The sequence below is a fragment of the Polypterus senegalus genome, chromosome 5 (assembly GCF_016835505.1).
Source record: "Polypterus senegalus isolate Bchr_013 chromosome 5, ASM1683550v1, whole genome shotgun sequence".
NCBI lineage: Eukaryota > Metazoa > Chordata > Cladistia > Polypteriformes > Polypteridae > Polypterus > Polypterus senegalus.
In genome coordinates this window covers 126,353,937-126,371,691 of record NC_053158.1, presented here as the reverse complement: position 1 = coordinate 126,371,691, position 17,755 = coordinate 126,353,937, and the positions used below count along the sequence as shown (strand labels likewise).

At 36.5% G+C, this 17,755-nt stretch overlaps 1 protein-coding gene across 3 annotated transcripts in view; it reads right to left on the bottom strand.

Annotated features, from left to right (window-relative positions):
* Positions 1–17,755, bottom strand: part of tpk1 (thiamin pyrophosphokinase 1) — a 592,809-nt gene that overhangs the window by 184,723 nt on the left and 390,331 nt on the right. For all 3 annotated transcript variants that reach the window (XM_039753315.1, XM_039753317.1, XM_039753316.1), the window contains 2 exons: positions 16,826–16,972; positions 13,091–13,202 (listed from right to left, as the gene is read on the bottom strand). In XM_039753315.1, coding sequence (XP_039609249.1) covers positions 13,091–13,202; positions 16,826–16,972 — 259 coding nt within the window. The remainder of the gene's footprint in view (positions 1–13,090; positions 13,203–16,825; positions 16,973–17,755) is intronic.

Here is a 17,755-nt window from a genome sequence, read left to right as displayed (position 1 = left end):
ACACCTTGTACAAGGAGGGCAAGACACTAAAGGTCATTGCTAAAGAGGCTGGCTGTTCACAGAGCTCTGTGTCCAAGCACATTAATAGAGAGGCGAAGGGAAGGACAAGATGTGGTAGAAAAAAGTGTACAAGCAATAGGGATAACCGCACCCTGGAGAGGATTGTGAAACAAAACCCATTCAAAACTGTGGGGGAAATTCACAAAGAGTGGACTGCAGATGGAGTCAGTGCTTCAAGAACCACCACGCACAGATGGATGCAAGACATGGCTTTCAGCTGTCGCATTCCTTGTGTCAAGCCACTCTTGAACAAGAGACAGCGTCAGAAGCGTCTCGCCTGGGCTAAAGACAAAAAGGACTGGACTGCTGCTGAGTGGTCCAAAGTTATGTTCTCTGATGAAAGTAAATTTTGCATTTCCTTTGGAAATGAAGGTCCCAGAGTCTGGAGGAAGAGAGGGGTGGCACAGAATCCACGTTGCTTGAGGTCCAGTGTAAAGTTTCCACAGTCAGTGATGGTTTGGGGTGCCATGTCATCTGCTGGTGTTGGTCCATTGTGTTTTCTGAGGTCCAAGGTCAACGCAGCCGTCTACCAGGAAGTTTTAGAGCACTTCATGCTTCCTGCTGCTGACGAACTTTATGGAGATGCAGATTTCATTTTCCAACAGGACCTGGCACCTGCACACAGTGCCAAAGCTACCAGTACCTGGTTTAAGGACCATAGTATCCCTGTTCTTGATTGGCCAGCAAACTTGCCTGACCTTAACCCCATAGATTTGTAAAGAGGATAATGCAATACGACAGACCCAACAATTCAGAAGAGCTGAAGGCCACTATCACAGCAACATGGGCTCTCATAACACCCGAGCAGTACCACAGACTGATCGACTCAATGCCATGCCGCACTGCTGCAGTAATCCAGGCCAAAGGAGCCCCAACTAAATATTGAGTGCTGTACATGCTCATACTTTTCATGTTCATACCTTTCAGTTGACCAACATTTCTAAAAATCCTTTTTTTGCATTGGTCTTAATTGATATTCTAATTTTCCGAGATACTGAATTTGGGACTTTCATTAGTTGTCAGTTATAATCATCAAAATTAAAAGAAATAAACATTTGAAATACATCAGTCTGTGTGTAATGAATGAATCTAATATACAAGTTTCACTTTTGAATGGAATTACTGAAATAAATCAACTTTGTCATGATATTCTAATTTTATGGCCAGCACACACAGACACACATACATATATATATATATATATATGTGCGTGTGTATATATATATATATATATGCGTGTGTATATGTATATATATATATATATATATATATATATATATAGTGAACCTTGACCTGGACACAGACAGATGGACATCGTTAGCTGCACCCAACACACGTTTATTATATACACAATATTTACAATCCAATTAGTGCACGTCCCAGTGCCTCCAGCACTGATCCACCAAAGTCCAGGCCTCACAGTCAAAATGCCTTCCTCCTGGCCAGCTCCAGTCCTCTCTCCAGCTCCGTCCTTCTTCCACCCGACTTCCGCTACTGAATGAAGGGAGGCGGCCCCTTATGTAGGAAGCCGGATGGGCTCCAGCTGCTTTCCGGCATTCCTCCGCAGACACGCCCCAGTGTGGCGGAAGTGCCGGCTTCGCACCCGGAAGCCCTTCAGGTGTCCCTGCTCCTCTTCCCCCCAGCACTTCCAGGTGTGGCGGAAGTGCTGAGGTCCAGGGTTGTTCAGGCACTGGGGCGCCGCCTGGTGGTGGCCACGGGCTCCTACAGGGTTGGGCTTCCAAGCCCTCTACCCGTGCCCCCAATACAACCAGGGCGGTCGGCCCCTCGCGGTCTGGAGGAGGTACAAGCCCTCCTCCTGTCCTCCTGGGCGTCCCGGCTGGGCTCCACCCCCAGCAGCCTGCGACTATATATATATATATATATATATATATATATATATATATATACACGGGGGGGGAAGTCAAAAAGAAAAGGGATTTTTTTAATTTCTCTTTTCAGAGTTTGGTAACACTGCTCGTATCCAGCGCTGAATGAGTGTAGTCGCCAACACTTCTATACAACGTGTAACTCTTATTCCCGCGTTATTCGTTGGAGTGTAGCAGACCGTTAAACATGACAGCTCTATTGTCAATCGGCACCAAGGAGGAAATGAGGGCAGTTATTCGCATTTTGTTTGCGGAAGGTGTTAAACCTGCAGACATTAGTTGTCGAATGCAAGCACAGTATGGTGACAACTGTTTATCGCGAAGCAAGATCTACGAATGGATAGAGCGCTTCAAACAGGGAAGAACTTCTTTATGTGACGAAGAAAGATCGGGCAGGCCATCAATGTCAACCACTGAGGACAATGTGATAGTCGTTGAGGCTATGGTGAAGGAAAACAGAAGAATCACAGTGGATGAAATCGCCAATACTTTACATATCAGTCATGGTTCAGCGTATTCCATCGTACATGACAGGCTAAATTTTCGGAAAGTGTGTGCAAGGTGGGTCCCGAAAGAACTGTCAGCACAGCATAAGGCGCAAAGGTTGGACATCGCTCGTAAACATTTGGCCCCTTTTCTCAAATGTCCCTTTACTTTTTGACTTCCCCTCGTATATATATTGAAAAGGGAGGCACCTCTTCAACACACAAAGATACAGCAAACAAGCAGTGATGGCCACGTTAGTGGCCAGGTTAGAATCTTCCCTGCATCAACCATTGGGTGACTGATGTGTTACGCAGGGAAGCTGTGAAATTGCAGTTGCCTCGGTGGTGCCGCAAACCTACTGTTGCCATGGCAACTGAGAAGCAAGCCTCAACAGATGTGTCAACCATGTTTGAGAGTGCAGCACAGTTGGGGATGGTTTGAAAAGAGCTCAAAATTGCACAATGTATTTAAATCAATGTGTATGTTCTGATGCCCAGGTGCATACAGCCATCCTAACCTTGACATAGACAGGTAGGACACAGGTTCAGCTTGCAACACACACTTTTATTTACAGCTGGGTAGCACTTTTCGCTGCTCCCCACAACACAACACAGTTTCTTTGCCCCCCCTTCAGTCCTCCACAAAGGCTTTGTCCTCTTCCTCCTGACTCTGGCCTTTGGATGCTGGCAACTGGCCCTTCATTATAGGCCACCTGGAAGGACTCCAGGATATATACACACACACACACACACACACACACACACACATATATATATATATATATATATATATATATATATATATATATATATATATATATATATATATACATAGCTTTGCCAGATAAAGACGCCCAATGAAGAAATATTATACTAACATACAGTGTAAATTATGAAAAGAGACTGCTTAAAATAAAAATGTTTGAAAAAGAAAATGTATTTTAAAAAGGTAGTACAGTAAATTATCTATATCCATCTATTTGTCCATTTAAACACTGGGAATGAGGCACCAAACAACACTAAATGAGATTGCAAGACATATTCATGCATATACATACACACACAAACACACTCACTCATTCAAGAGCAGTGTAGAAAACCAATTAATGTGAAATCTAGGAGCAAAGAACAGAAAGCACATGTTAACAATGGGCGAACACATAAATACAGAATAGGCTAGCGATCTGATCAGATACTGAGACACAATTCCTTGAGCTGAGAGGTGCTGAACTCTAATCACTAATTAGTACAACTTTGTAGCACCTTGAATACTCTATTCCTATTTGAAGAAATACAAATCAAACTTAAATATGTGTTTTTAGCAAAATATAGCTATGGAATGTGATAGCATATGGAAAGGTGTTTTCCTCTCTAGAGATTTAGAAAATTAAAAAGTGACAAATGAACATGCACAGTAAACACTGTGCATAAATAGTTTATTCAAATTAATTAATTTCTGTTGTGTCAAAAAATACATTTTTAAGTCTATTGCATGACCCCAACAAAAGCTGCAGACATTTCAGCATGATTTACATGATTACACGTTACAGAAGGTCAAACTCATAACCATACTAAACAATTCTTGCCAAAAGCAGAAATTTGTCATTTCAATTATGTTTCTGTATGCATTCTTATACCATATTGTTTCTTCTGACAATCCCATTTACAAAAGATCATTCCACATGAAAACAATACATTTCAAACACAGGATAATATACTCCTGAAAATAAATTTTTAAAAAATCTTGCCGTTTCCATATGCTGAAGTTTTATTTACATACTATACAGCTTTTGCTAACTGCATTAAATTTGTCTTTTTTGAATGTGTACATATCTCATTAGTATTAATTATAGATGGATAACAAAATTTTACAGATATCTTCAGTTAAGCTGAATCAGAGCAAAATTGCACAAGAAAACTGAAGCACAGCAACATATATACTCTTCCAGCAGAAAAAAAGAGATACACTTTATCTTATGGCATATTTAATACAACTCTAATTGCATTTTAACTAGCACCTTTTATATAAATCACTGTTTCATTACATAAATAAATGTTCTATGCAAAAACTATTACACATTCCTATCCTAAAAAAGTAAGTAATATGCAGCTTTATGTACTGAACAAAGCTGATGGTTACTGACAGATTGTGAATCACTGTTTAATCTGCAATACAAATTTGATGGCTGTCAAAAACATCTGTCTTGGCACTCTAAAACAGATATGGAACATTTAGTCATCTAGTTCAATCTACATGAATATATGTTTGATATTCAGATATGTATTCCTCAAACTTTTCATGAGTTTTTTTATTTTTTATTTCAGCACTAGATACAAAATGACAGAAACCCACAACCAGGCTAAAACATGTTACTAGAAATCAACTAGAAATAAAGGTGGCATAGAAAGAACGTTTAAAGCTATCCACCAGCAAGTAATTGCTAACTAGTTTCAGATATACTGTACTTTGTTATGTGTATTGCCAAATTGTTTCAGACCTTTAAGTTTTAATTTAAAAGGCAGTGAATTTTATTTACTGCTATGCCTGACCATCTCCTCTCACTTTCCAAATGTATCCTTGTTTCTTCTAAAAAGTTTTTAAATGCATGCTAAATGTTCATTGTTATCCAGTGCCTTCCAATATAATTACAGCCTTGTTCAAAGTCACAGAATTCTGTAATGTTTCACAAACCAATCATAAATCACAAAGAATGAAATCAAAAAAAAAAAAATTAATCTCCTGTATGTCATGAGAGTAAATGAAGGCTTTACCTATTTCATTCTTTTCATATTTGCCTTATTTACTGAAAATTACTTTTTCTTCTTTAATCAAACAAAAACTGCTCTCTCTTTGCTGGCCTGTTTGGTAAGATAACATTTCTTCTGTGGATGCAGAAGCATGATGCTCAATTTTAAATTTCTTAAACATTCCATTCCACCTTTAGCTTTCAAGGAATTATCTCACTGAAAACATTTTAAAGGTCAGCTATCAAGACTGTACAATTTCAGATGACAGAACTGTAATAAACACAGATGATTTTAATGAACATACTTATTCAATAATACATTTAATAGTCTATAAATTAATTAATAATGAGTATAAAATAATCTCATTAGCGAGATCAAACTTTATATTTCTTTGTATAGTCCTTTGAAATACAAGCTGATATTATTACTATGTTTTCCTAAGTGCATGCACAAAATCTCTGGAAAAAATAAACCAATACTAGAGTTAGGTTTGAATAAGGAACAGCATTGATACTTTTTTTCTTTATTTATACTTTTATTTGTAGGTAAAAGAATCTAAGTTTTAGGAGATTGAAGATAGCATTATCTATTAGACAATATTTTGCCTACTAACTCCTAAATGGACACAGATAAACTAAAAACCACATCATCTCCATTTTCATCTTACTAGTCAACTGTACCAATGGTAGTTTAACATCTAAAGGAGACAGCATGATCTTCTGAAATGACTACACATTACAAGATATTCAGACTTTTTTCTAATAAATTGACTGCTTCCACTGTCGAGAGAGCTGGCTAAATTTAACAGGTATGCATCAAGTCAAATGCAGCAAATGGTAAAAATCTAATAGCATAATTCTCAGTACTAGTTTTGCACAATTCTCTCTGTTCAGGGGTTTACTGAAATTTCTTGCTTATTTGTGAAAAAGTTTAATTCAGAAGGGAGCCAAGAACCAAACAGAAACCAAACAAAAACTGGACTGGGGGGATTGTATCCCCCCAATCTTGCTAGTGGTTCAAGATGTATTAGCTGAGCCACAGCAATGTCTGGGCAATGTGATACTTTGAAAATTTAAACAAAAACATATGGATGAGCTTATTTCTACACTGTTATAAAACAGACATAGGTATAGATGAGCTTGTTAAAAATGGATAGGCAGTCTATTACTGCGGTGGGCTGGTGCCCTGCCCAGGATTTGTTCCTGCCTTGCAGCCCGTGTTGGCTGGGATTGGCTCCAGCTGACCCCCGTGACCCTGTTTTAGGATATAGCGGGTTGGATAATGGATGGATGGAGGTAGTCTATTATATTGAACAGAACGTGAAGCCTCCAATCCTTTATTGCTGCTATGTATGGTGATGCATTAAAAATCAATTCATTTTGGTATAATTTATAATTCACTTGTTCAAAAGTATAAAGTGAGTTAAAGCAATTACAACTTACAGCCGATTGATCAAAAATTCACATCATTGGCTTTTCAAAGCAAACACAAATCATGTACTTTTATTAAGTTAAACCAAGTGGAATTTGTAAATAAGAGGTATGATATTTGTAGACCCCCACTGGAATTAAAATTATATGTAATGGAATAAATTAATTGTGTGAACGGTTAACCTGAATTAAGCACCTCCTTGGTTCATACCCTCTGCACATACCTGATTTTATAAATACTGGATGTTTACAGATTTTAGTGTTGCAGGATTATGGCTTACTGCAAGGGAAAACATATTCCTATGTTTAGTTTATTAGCTTTCCTTTTCCTTACTTCACCCAATAATTCTGAAATAGACAAACATGCTTTGTATCTATATCAAACCTTTGAATATTGTCTTTTTGAAAATTGTCACACTTTCTTTGCAAGTAGAACATGATGCCTATCCTTTCAACTGTATAAAATACATACAATCTACCACAAGCCATTGATTTTCAGTGTTCCACTGATTTCCTTTTATTCTCCTCCATTTTCTTTATTTATAACTCATGCCAGGCGAGTCATTTTATGAATACTCATGAAAGTGGATCATGAATACTGAACCGTGAAGAATAGTAAAGTGTACTGCAAAGAAAACGGTAAATATTCAAGACATGGGAAAAAAAAATCTACAACCACACAGAAAAAGCTTGTCTTCATACTGAATAAAACAGAAAAGAAATTCAGAGACATAATGTCACAACTGCTTAATATTCATCGGCTGGTATGTCTTGGATGGTACATCTAGGATAGTAGGTATCTGCTGAAGAAGGACATTTCGACATGTCAATATTTATGGGTAAAACCCACCCTCCTGGAAAAACTAAATCCCTAGAAAATATCAAAAATAATAATTTGATAAAAACATAAAAAATAAAATTAGCTGACACTGTAGTTTTTGTGGGACACTATAACACATCACATATCTCCCCTTGTGTTGACAGGGATCACACTGAGTAATGGGGTATGCCTATTTATGCAAGTTAAGGCTGTCTGCTTAAGCGAACTGAAAAGAGCAAACTTTGGTGAAGCTCAAAGAAGATGTATTTTGGGAAGTGCTTATGAGATTCTGTGGCTGTTAGCATAGCCAATTTTGCACAACTGATCCAGTAGGAAAGTTATTTAATATATATTTTACCCCTTCCAACCAATCCCTCCATCTTATATGCAGCCTTATGTAAATGCCGAATTGAGAACTACAAACTCTATTACTTTTGTAACATTACTTAATACGGCAATTGGTGTTGTCCTTTAATATAGAGTTCTGCTGAAATCTCGTTCAGTCCAATACCTCCAAGAGTTGTATGAAGTATACTCAACAGTAAGCATCTCTAGTGAACTTATAAATAACATTAGCCTCTGGTAAAACAAAAAAATACAAATATTGTATTCAGAAAATTACTTAGTTACATAGTACTTCTGATTCATCTGATTAACCAATGGCACTATAATTAAGGCCCACTGACTCAGAAAATTTCCCAGGTGAAATTGGGTAACACAACTACTCTATAATTACATAATATGAAAACCTGACTGACAGACTCGCTCACTTACTTTTTAACAAAAACACTATTTCCTTTTTAGTTAAAAAGCTGAAATTTAGCAGGATGGTACATCTAGATCAGCAGATATCCACTAAGAAAGAACTTTTCAGTATAACAATATTTACAAGTAACCTCCCACTCCCACAATAGAAAAACTAAATACACCAAAATCCCAAAAATGTCTTGATGGATTTGATGAAAATCTGGTGATATTACAAAAAAAAGAAAATTAGCTGTGTAAGAAAATTAAGAGATTAACGAGGTTAACTTTGTTAGTTATCAATTTTGCCTTAGGCAATGCATATAATTAATTAAATAATTAGGTAATGCTCCTACTTTATTTATTGTACATTTGTCTGTTGTAGGAGGCGGTCTCCAGCAGTTAGACTTAAACCAATGTAACTGAAGCAAACTTGTTTTAAGAAACAGAATAATACAGTTCATTGTTAAACACAAGGGTTATAGAAATATTATAAACTGCATATGTATATATATTATCATACACATGCAGTCGATGGCTTTGACTAAAGGTGTTGTTACACCAGACCAAGGGTTGGCAGTTCAGAATGAAAACTTGCCTAACTTCACTTCTGGTTCCTCCACAGACTCCACTTCCAGTTACAGCTCAAAAGACCTCCAATCTGGTCCCACTCCTAACATCACTTCCGGGTACACCTCACAAGACATGCCTCTTTCTCCCTGCCATCTATAAAGCCACCATTCCCTCTATATCAACTCAGTCTTGTGTTGGACTCAGTCTCTAAGTACTACTCTGCTCTGTATTTTGTTGCCAAAAACATTTTTCAATATCTTCTCAAGTATACGGAGTGGATCGCCAAATTTATCTTGGCACAGAAAAACAGTTTTATATTACAAAGTCTTTATGGATGGTGACAAATGTTGTGTGGAGTTGTTGCTGTTGTTCCAGTGGTTTCAAGTGGAGGGTTCTTGATATGTCTGAGCACACTCTTTCTATTCACAACAAAATCCTTCGACTGTAGTGTTCTGTGCTTTCCTCGGTTTCCTCAGGCCCTTTGCTGTGTGTGCTGTAACTTCATAGGAAAATGCATTACTCTTTCTGACACAAGAGTTCAGGTGCTGAAGTTCCTTTCTTGAAGTAATGGCTGCTTCTCAATCTTCTCAGGCAGGCTTCAGTTAATGGCACAGCTTGGCTGGGCTGGGTGGATCTTAGCTTTCAGGTCCACGAAGGGAAGAAATAGACAGCTTTCAGTTCCCCAAAGTGAGAGCAGCTCATCAGCTTTCAGGTGTCAGAGAATAAAAAAGTTATTTTTTAGAAAGTGAGAGCAAGGTTCCCCGAAAGATGACGGAAGCCAGTTTTTTGAAGGAAGCTGTAATCTTTGGATTAAAGTCACTTCCAGTTACAAAATTAATGCCTTGTTATAGGTATGTTATTTTGTCCATCAGAACTCTCACCAATTGAATTATAGCACTGTGTTTAGGTTTAGGGTCTGTTTGGAACCCTATGGCCTGAAAGGGGCCTCTACAAAGATATCAGTTTAAATCTGATTAACATCTTTTCCCTCTTTGTCCTACAGCAGATGTGTTTTTTAACTTTCTTGATATATGTCAATAATAATGTTGTAGCAAATGCACTATTCCAAGGCACAGCGTCCTTTTCTTCACACAGTGCTAAAAAGTAATTACACAGACTTAATGGGGCTTACCACATAAGTAAATGAATGCCACTGGTACAACAGCAGCACTGGAAATAAGGTGGAAAGAGTGAAGAATCCAAAGTGTTCTGTACAGGAAAATGAAAGGGGAATAGGGCTTTAAGGGCTCTTCAAATTAATATGCCCTGATCTCAAGTCCCCCCACATCCTTGATATCACATACTAAAATAAACAATCTATGACCTCCAAGGGTGACACCTCTCAAAACCCCACATACACAGCTCCCCAGCTCCTTGATATCATGTACTAAAATAAACATGCATTGATTTCCAAGTGCAACTGCTAGCCTAAAATGTCATGTAAATTTTATAACACATCAAGGGTGTGAACACAACGTTGACAACCCAGAGCACCTCTAGTATGATTTGATTTCAACCACTGGATGGGATATGTGGCCTGAATTGTGAAGTGGAAGAAGGAAGGTTCAAAGAAGCTCAAGCAAGACATGTTTAACATTAAAAGTTTGAGTTAGGTTGCCAGAGAGAAAAGGAGAAATACTGCATACGTGGTTTTCTTGTGTGAAACACAAGCAGGTAGTGACTTCATCAGTTTAAATACTAGCACAGCTTAGTTAGTGCATCCCATGTTACCAAAAATGACAGAGGTGGACAATTGTACATACACTGTAGTTCCTGGGATTATTTAATTTTATCTTTTTCCTTCTGTACAATCATTACTTCTATCCTATGTTGCTCCTCACACCGTCATACCAAGATCTTTCTTTCGCTGTTTACACTTCAGACTTCCATGTCATCCTATCTCTATCAACAACACAAAATACATATGTGGAGGAGAAAACCAGTGCTTGAAGTTGGCCAGTATGCACCTTCCGTAACAATCATTTAAAAAGCCTGCAAACCATAGTACCAGCAGTTATTTTGTTCCACTTCAACATCTACAGAAAACAGCCCAAAACTTAAAATGTTAAATTCAACCATCTAAATGTACAGCCTCTTAGAGACATTGCTGTTTTTAATAAAACATAATTCAGTATTAAAACTTTATTATCTGGCTATGGTTAGAAGAAAAAAAAAGAAAAAATAGGAGCTTGAATACACAAATGATGATAAATACAAAAATAATACTTGAGTGAATGATGTAAACAAATGAAAATTGTAAACATATAATAATAATAGCAAAAACACACAAAATTTCAATTTTTCTTACTGACTACTATTTTCAGTTCTAAAGAATAGTTTCCTGTAAAATTGTGTTTTGCTGTGACCATTAATAAAAGCCAAGGGTAGTTAGTAGGAAAAGCAAGACTTGATAATTGGCAGGAATGTTTTAGTCATGTGCAATTCTACAGGGTGAGGCAGAAAGGACGGACGTTTTTTACAAAATCTCAAAATTGTTAATTTTTTTTTACAAAGAAATTTATTGAAAGATTTGAGTTCATATTGAAATAACATTTGACAATTTGTAGGGACAGAAATGCAGGTCTAAATGCAAAATATGCCTTACCGAACGATTACTGAGGCCAAGTTCAGAAGAATGCTTCCGAGCAGATCGACCTAGACTGCGCAGCAGGGCTAGTCGTACGCTTTCCACATTTTCAGGGGTACGTGCCTTTCGTGTAGCCCCCGGCGGTCTTTTGTTCATTAGTGTACCTTGTGTACGAAGTGCTTTAACCCAACATAGGATAGTGTTATGAGTGGGAGCAGCTTTATTTCTGTGGATATTGAAATGGCAACGAAACTCACGCTGAACTGCGGTAATAGATTGGTTGTTCTTGAAAAAACAGTCGTACGCAAAAACGCGGTGTTCTATCGTTCACGGCTCCATGGCTTTAACTAAAAAGAAAATAAAAAAATGCTAAGACTTTGCCACCTAGTGGTGAGTGGTGAGTTCTAGCCATTTCAAACACATCCGTCCTTTCTGCCTCACCCTGTATATATAATATTCAAGAGTTCCAGTTAGCTAATAATATTACAAACTACAAATATTGCATACAAAATTCACACATGAGCATCAGTATGCTTTGCGTCTTTGGTATCAAGTTACTCAATCTATTCTATAACATTTCATATGTATTGCTCTGCTGCTGATCTTTCTGATCATAAAATAGGTCATTAGCAATTCAAGAAAATAATTCATAATTAATTGCAGAATTACAGTATTTGAGGGCTCCTCTAGAGTGCCTCTTTCTCTTGCACAATATAGATCAAAAACTAACCATCACATCATCCTCTCATAACAGGTTTAAGTTTCAAGTGTGGTACTTTTCCGACCAACAGTTTTAGCTTTAGACTGTCCTAAAGAAACTTCAACACACAGACACATAATCCATAAATGAGGTATAGATGTTTTCAGTATCATGGGAGCCTAAAACGTCAAGATCCGCTGAAAACTGGAGCTCAAAAGTTTTGATGAATCTAAAGCTTTTGTCCCTCCCCCATAGACAATAGGTTATGGTGGAGTAGGACGTAAAGCAAAAAAGTACAGAGTTAGTTACATAGTACTTCTGGTACATTCCATTAACTAAAGGCACTGTTAACTGAGGCCTATTGTTTTTGTAAATTACCCAGGCAAAACCAGATAAGACAGCTAGTAATATAAATGAAATAATCGCATCAACCTCTCAATAAACAATTAAGAGATCATTCATTTTATCATGCATGTTTGAAATGGATTATTTGTTTTCATATAACTTTTTTGCACACTTTGTATACTCAGATGATTTATGTGTGGCATAGTGGTTAAGGTTTTAGACTTTAAATCTTGAGTTTGTAGGTTCAAATCCTGCTACTGACACTGTGTGATCACGAGCAAGTCACTTTACCTGCCAGTACACCAATTGGAAAAACAATAAAATGTAACCAATTGTTTCTCATATGTTGTAAGCTGCCTTTGATAAATGCATCAGCCAACTAAGTAAATTTAAATGTTATTTGAAACTACCCTATCTCAATGAAACCTGCTTGAAAGTTTCTAAACCATGTTTATATTTTTACATATCGTTATTTGTTATTAACTGTTAAACTGCTAAAAATATTTTCCATTTCCAAGCATTCCCAACAAATCACTAACTTTGTTATGCTGTATTTGGACAGTCCAAAGGATAAGTGTGACTCTGGAATATAATGTAGCAAGTAACTGAGAAATACTGTATATCACTGCTTGGCAACAAACTGATTTAAAGGTTGCCAAATAGATTACTGTGTATTTCCCAACAAGAAATGCTTAAAAATACTTTCTCTTACCAATATTCCACTTAAGGCCCGTGGTAGTTGTAACACAGGGGGCACCCACTGGGATCAAGCCGCACCAGTCTCCCTCCAGTCCAGTGTTAACATTAAGTTTGTGATTTTTCAACTGAAAAAAAGAGTGTGTAAGCTTTCAGATTTGTGGCTCAGTTACAGTATTAGAAGAAATTCTGAGAAAATATTACTTTGAATATCAAATTTAATTCTACAAATAAATATTTTAAATGTAAAAAAAAAAAAACACACTAATTACCGTACCTGTACTGTTTACCAAAACATTTGTTTAAAGCCACATAGTGATGTTGACTACATTTTGTAAGTGTGAAATGGCATTTTCCTCTTAATACATAAAATAATATTGATAGTTCTCTGTGTATCACAGGGGAATATCAACAATACAGTTGAAGGCAAAAATGCAAGCTTGGATGCAAGGAGAAGACGAAAGCAGCTTCAATGAAAGCAAGTGTAACTTTAGAAAGAAATCAAAAAGAGGAAAGAGATTAAAATAGAACTCCTGAAAACTTGCATATCTGTTGAACAATACAGTATAATACAGTAAAAAAAAATCTCACAAGAAGAAATAAATGGAGTGGGAAAAAACACAGCCAATAAATCAGAAGAAGTCACATACTTAAATAATGCTAAGGAATTATATGTCATATAAAAATGGGCAAGAAAAGATTCAGCAAACATAAGATCTATAAAAAAATAAAAAGTGTAAGCCACTGAAAAGTGTCAATCAGCAAATTTCAAAGAACCATTCAATGTATCAACTCGGCTCCACTTAGAAATGCTGACATACAAAACTGATATCAAAGCTCCAGAAGTGATATGAAGCATGCTATCAAAAATCTATGATCCAACTGAACAGCAGGGAATCACATCACTTTCTCTGAGATGCTAAAAGCTAACATAGTTTTCATTGCATCTCTATTCCACTTACTATTATCTGAAATGTAGACATCAGGAAAAATACCAAAAGAATGGAAGAAAAGTGAAATAGAGCAACTGCTAAAAAGGCAACCTTCTGTGTTTTTAGGAACTGGCACGGAATTACACTGCTGAATGCAATTAATAAAATCCTAGTGCAAAATTTATGTAGGTAATTAGATGAAATTGTTGAAAACTGTGGAGAGAGGAAGCTGGCATTTACCATGTCAGATTGTGCAGTGACCACATTCATTTGCTGAGAATTATTACTGAGCAAACCAGTGGCAGACACCATTTTAATCTAGCATTTATATATTTTGAGCATGCCTTCAACAGTTTAAACCATTATATTCTTAGGCAAAACCTCAATGCTACAGGAATTCTCACAAAAATCATTGGTGTTGGAATTATATAACAGAGCCTCATGTAGGATAAACAATTAAGCCAAAAAGTTCAAATGAAATGCCAATATGTTCTGGTGTTAGATAAGGATGTCCTCTCACACCAATGCTATTCAACATTGTTCTATACTGGCCCATGAAGAGTTGCAATGTGGGCAGTCATTAAATAAAATGTGATATTTTTAATTATAACATCTGATTATGCTGACGATATAGGTCTGTTAATGCACACACAATAACATGCAGCATTAAATCTACAAACTAGTAAGAACAGCATAGCTACTTAGATTAAAATCAACAGGGTGGACACTGAAATTTTCCCTGTTCTTCTTTGCAAAACTACTCAAGGTGCTGGTAGATTATATGAGGACTGTAAGCAAGCAGCCTTTTTTATTTCCAGCCATACATTCTCAGTTGGACTGAGGTCTGGATACCATACCTAGCCACTCCAGGACATTAATATTATTGTTCTTAAGCCATTCTTGTGTTGCTTTGCATTTATGCTTGGGATTCTCGTCTTTCTGGAAAACAAATTTTCTCCCAAGGTGCAGGTTTCTGGCAGATTGCATTAGGTTTTTCTTCCAGGATTTTCCAGTATTTTGCTGCAATCATTATACCCTCGAACTTTTCAAGCCTTCCGGACCTCCTGCTGAGAGGCATCCCCACTGCATGATGCTGTCACTGCCCTGCTTCGCTGGTGGGAATAATGCATTTTTGATAATATGCAATGTTTGGCTTATTCTAAACATGTTGTTTAGTCTAATGGATAAAAAGCTCAATGCTGGCCTCATCAGACCACAGAACCTTCCTCCAGCTGACTTTTTTTTTTTTTTTAAATAGTGGCTTTCTCTTTGCCGCATTCCTATAAAGCTGTGACTGGTGAAGCACCTGGGCAACAGCAGCATGTAATTCCTTCAGACTTAAATAGCTCTCATGGTGGCCACCCTCACTAGACGTCTTGTACAATCACTCAGGTTTCATGGACAGCCTGCTCCATCAGATATACAGCTGTGCCACACTCTTTCCATTTCTTAAAAATTGATTTAACTGAACTCCATGGGATATTCAGTGACTTGGATATTTTCTTGTATCCATCCCATGACTTGTACTTTTCAACCTCTTTTTCACAGTGTTGCTGTGTGTGTTCTTTTGTGCTCATTGCTGAGGTTAGACCACAATACTGACTTAGATAAGTTGTGCTTATACTGCAATCAATTAAAAGATCTTGCCTACAAACAGGTAATCTCCATTTAAATAATTATGTGAATTCAAAAACCAACTGGTCGTGCCAATGATTATTTATGTGTTTTATATTGAAGAAAGTCATTACTTATGAGGACAATAATTTTCTGTTTTATATTTGTAATTAATTTTGAGAACTTTGTACAGTTCTGTTTTTACTTTGACATTAAAAAGTCTTTTTCTGTCAGTGTCAAAAAAGTCAAATTAAATTTATTGGGAGGAATTAACGTGCCTGTCTGTAATTTTCATTGTATCTTTTTAAAACATTATTTTTGGCTACTGTTTCTATTATTTAATTGTCATGCATTGCTCCCCACTTGTTCACATCATCATTTTTGTTGTCACTTAGGTTAATCTGTATAAGCAAAAAAAGTTGGGGTGAAGGGTTTGTCATTCTTTTGCTGGATTTTCATCAACACTCTTTAGTGGTAGTTATTACTGAGTAGACCTATGTTTTAGTTATGATTATTCCTTCTGCTCTTGGTTCATGATTTGTCTTATTTGCCATGTACTGTTGCCTTTTCATTTCTGACCATTGTCTTATCCCTGACTATAGTCTCTGTCCCTCAATTATCTTCTAGTTCATGTTTTCCATACATAATGCCAAGCATACTGTGGTTACCATTAAAAAAATACGACAGACAATGTCACTGAAGACAGGAATAGAAAATAGTGTACATAAATTTGTCATTGAAAATACACAACTGGATGATGCAGAGGCGAGTTCTGCCACCTGAGAGAACTTGTTACTATAAAATGTTTAATTAGCAAAATCTGAATGCAAATCAACACAGGTAAATATATTAAGTATGATTAGAATCTTGAAAATGTCTTAAAATGTTTAGTTTAACATACTTACAAACAGATAAATACAAACATTAGGAAACATACTGGAAATTTAAAAATTGGACAAGGCTAATTGAAGTGATTTTTTGGCACCACACATTTAATGGAAGACATGCAACCTTGTGGTTTTTTGCCACTTATGGTTATTAAATGATCTATGCACTTTATGTCCTAGGTATCCCAACATGAGAACTTGAATGAGTTTAGATAAATTTATTTCTAATTAAGAATGACAAATACAATAATAATAATAATAATAACAATAATAATAATAATAATAATAATAATAATGGTAATGATAAAATACACATACTGGTTTTAGTAGGTAAACTAAGGAACATCCATCTATGACAACCACTGGTAGCTCAGTCATATAGCTGGCATGATGAAGAGTCTCCACTGTAGCCATGATTTGGTCAAAACGCTCACCAAGCCCTCCAAGGGTCACTATAGTATCCACCTATAAATAGAAAAACAAAGTATGATGATGGATATATTCATAATAATAATAATAGCAGTAACTTAATAATGACTGAACATCATACTCCATGACCAGAATGAGAGATGATGCCTGCTCATTGACGTAGAAGTTCGAGATTATGCACGTTTCTCATATATGGAAAACAAAAGCTCATGTGATTCCAGTCATAGTTGGGGCTCTTGGAATAGTTAGACTTGGTTTCTAAAAACACTTTGTTGAACTCCCTGGCAAAGCAAATGCCACTCAGGTTACTTATACCATATACTTTGCAAGGTCCTGAACATTGGACAGTAACAACACCTAAAGATTACAGAGGATTCCTTTTCAGGAGCAACAAAGGAAGATGAGACATTAATTAGTAAAAAAAATATGCACCAACCATAGTGAAACAAGGTAGCAAACTCTATTGGTCTGACCATAATTAATCTATCAATGTTTTATATTTTTTATTTTTTTAACTTTTATATCCATTTTGGGTAGCAAGAATTCTATTGCTGTACCATTAGTCACAAGTTGGAATTCAGTTCTAGAATGGGCTCAAGTGTATTGCATAATTGTAGCCACTTCTAAACAACAACAAGAATAATACTGTAATGAGCACTAGGATGGAAAGATCAAGATGCACGCATTGAATGAGAGAAAAGCCCAATAACGGTCATGTTAATTTACCAATGAATGACACTTTCAGAAGAATCACCTTGCGCAACTGTAAGATTTTTAAGCCAGTTAGGGCTGCTTTCCTACTCTGAGATGTTTGATAAA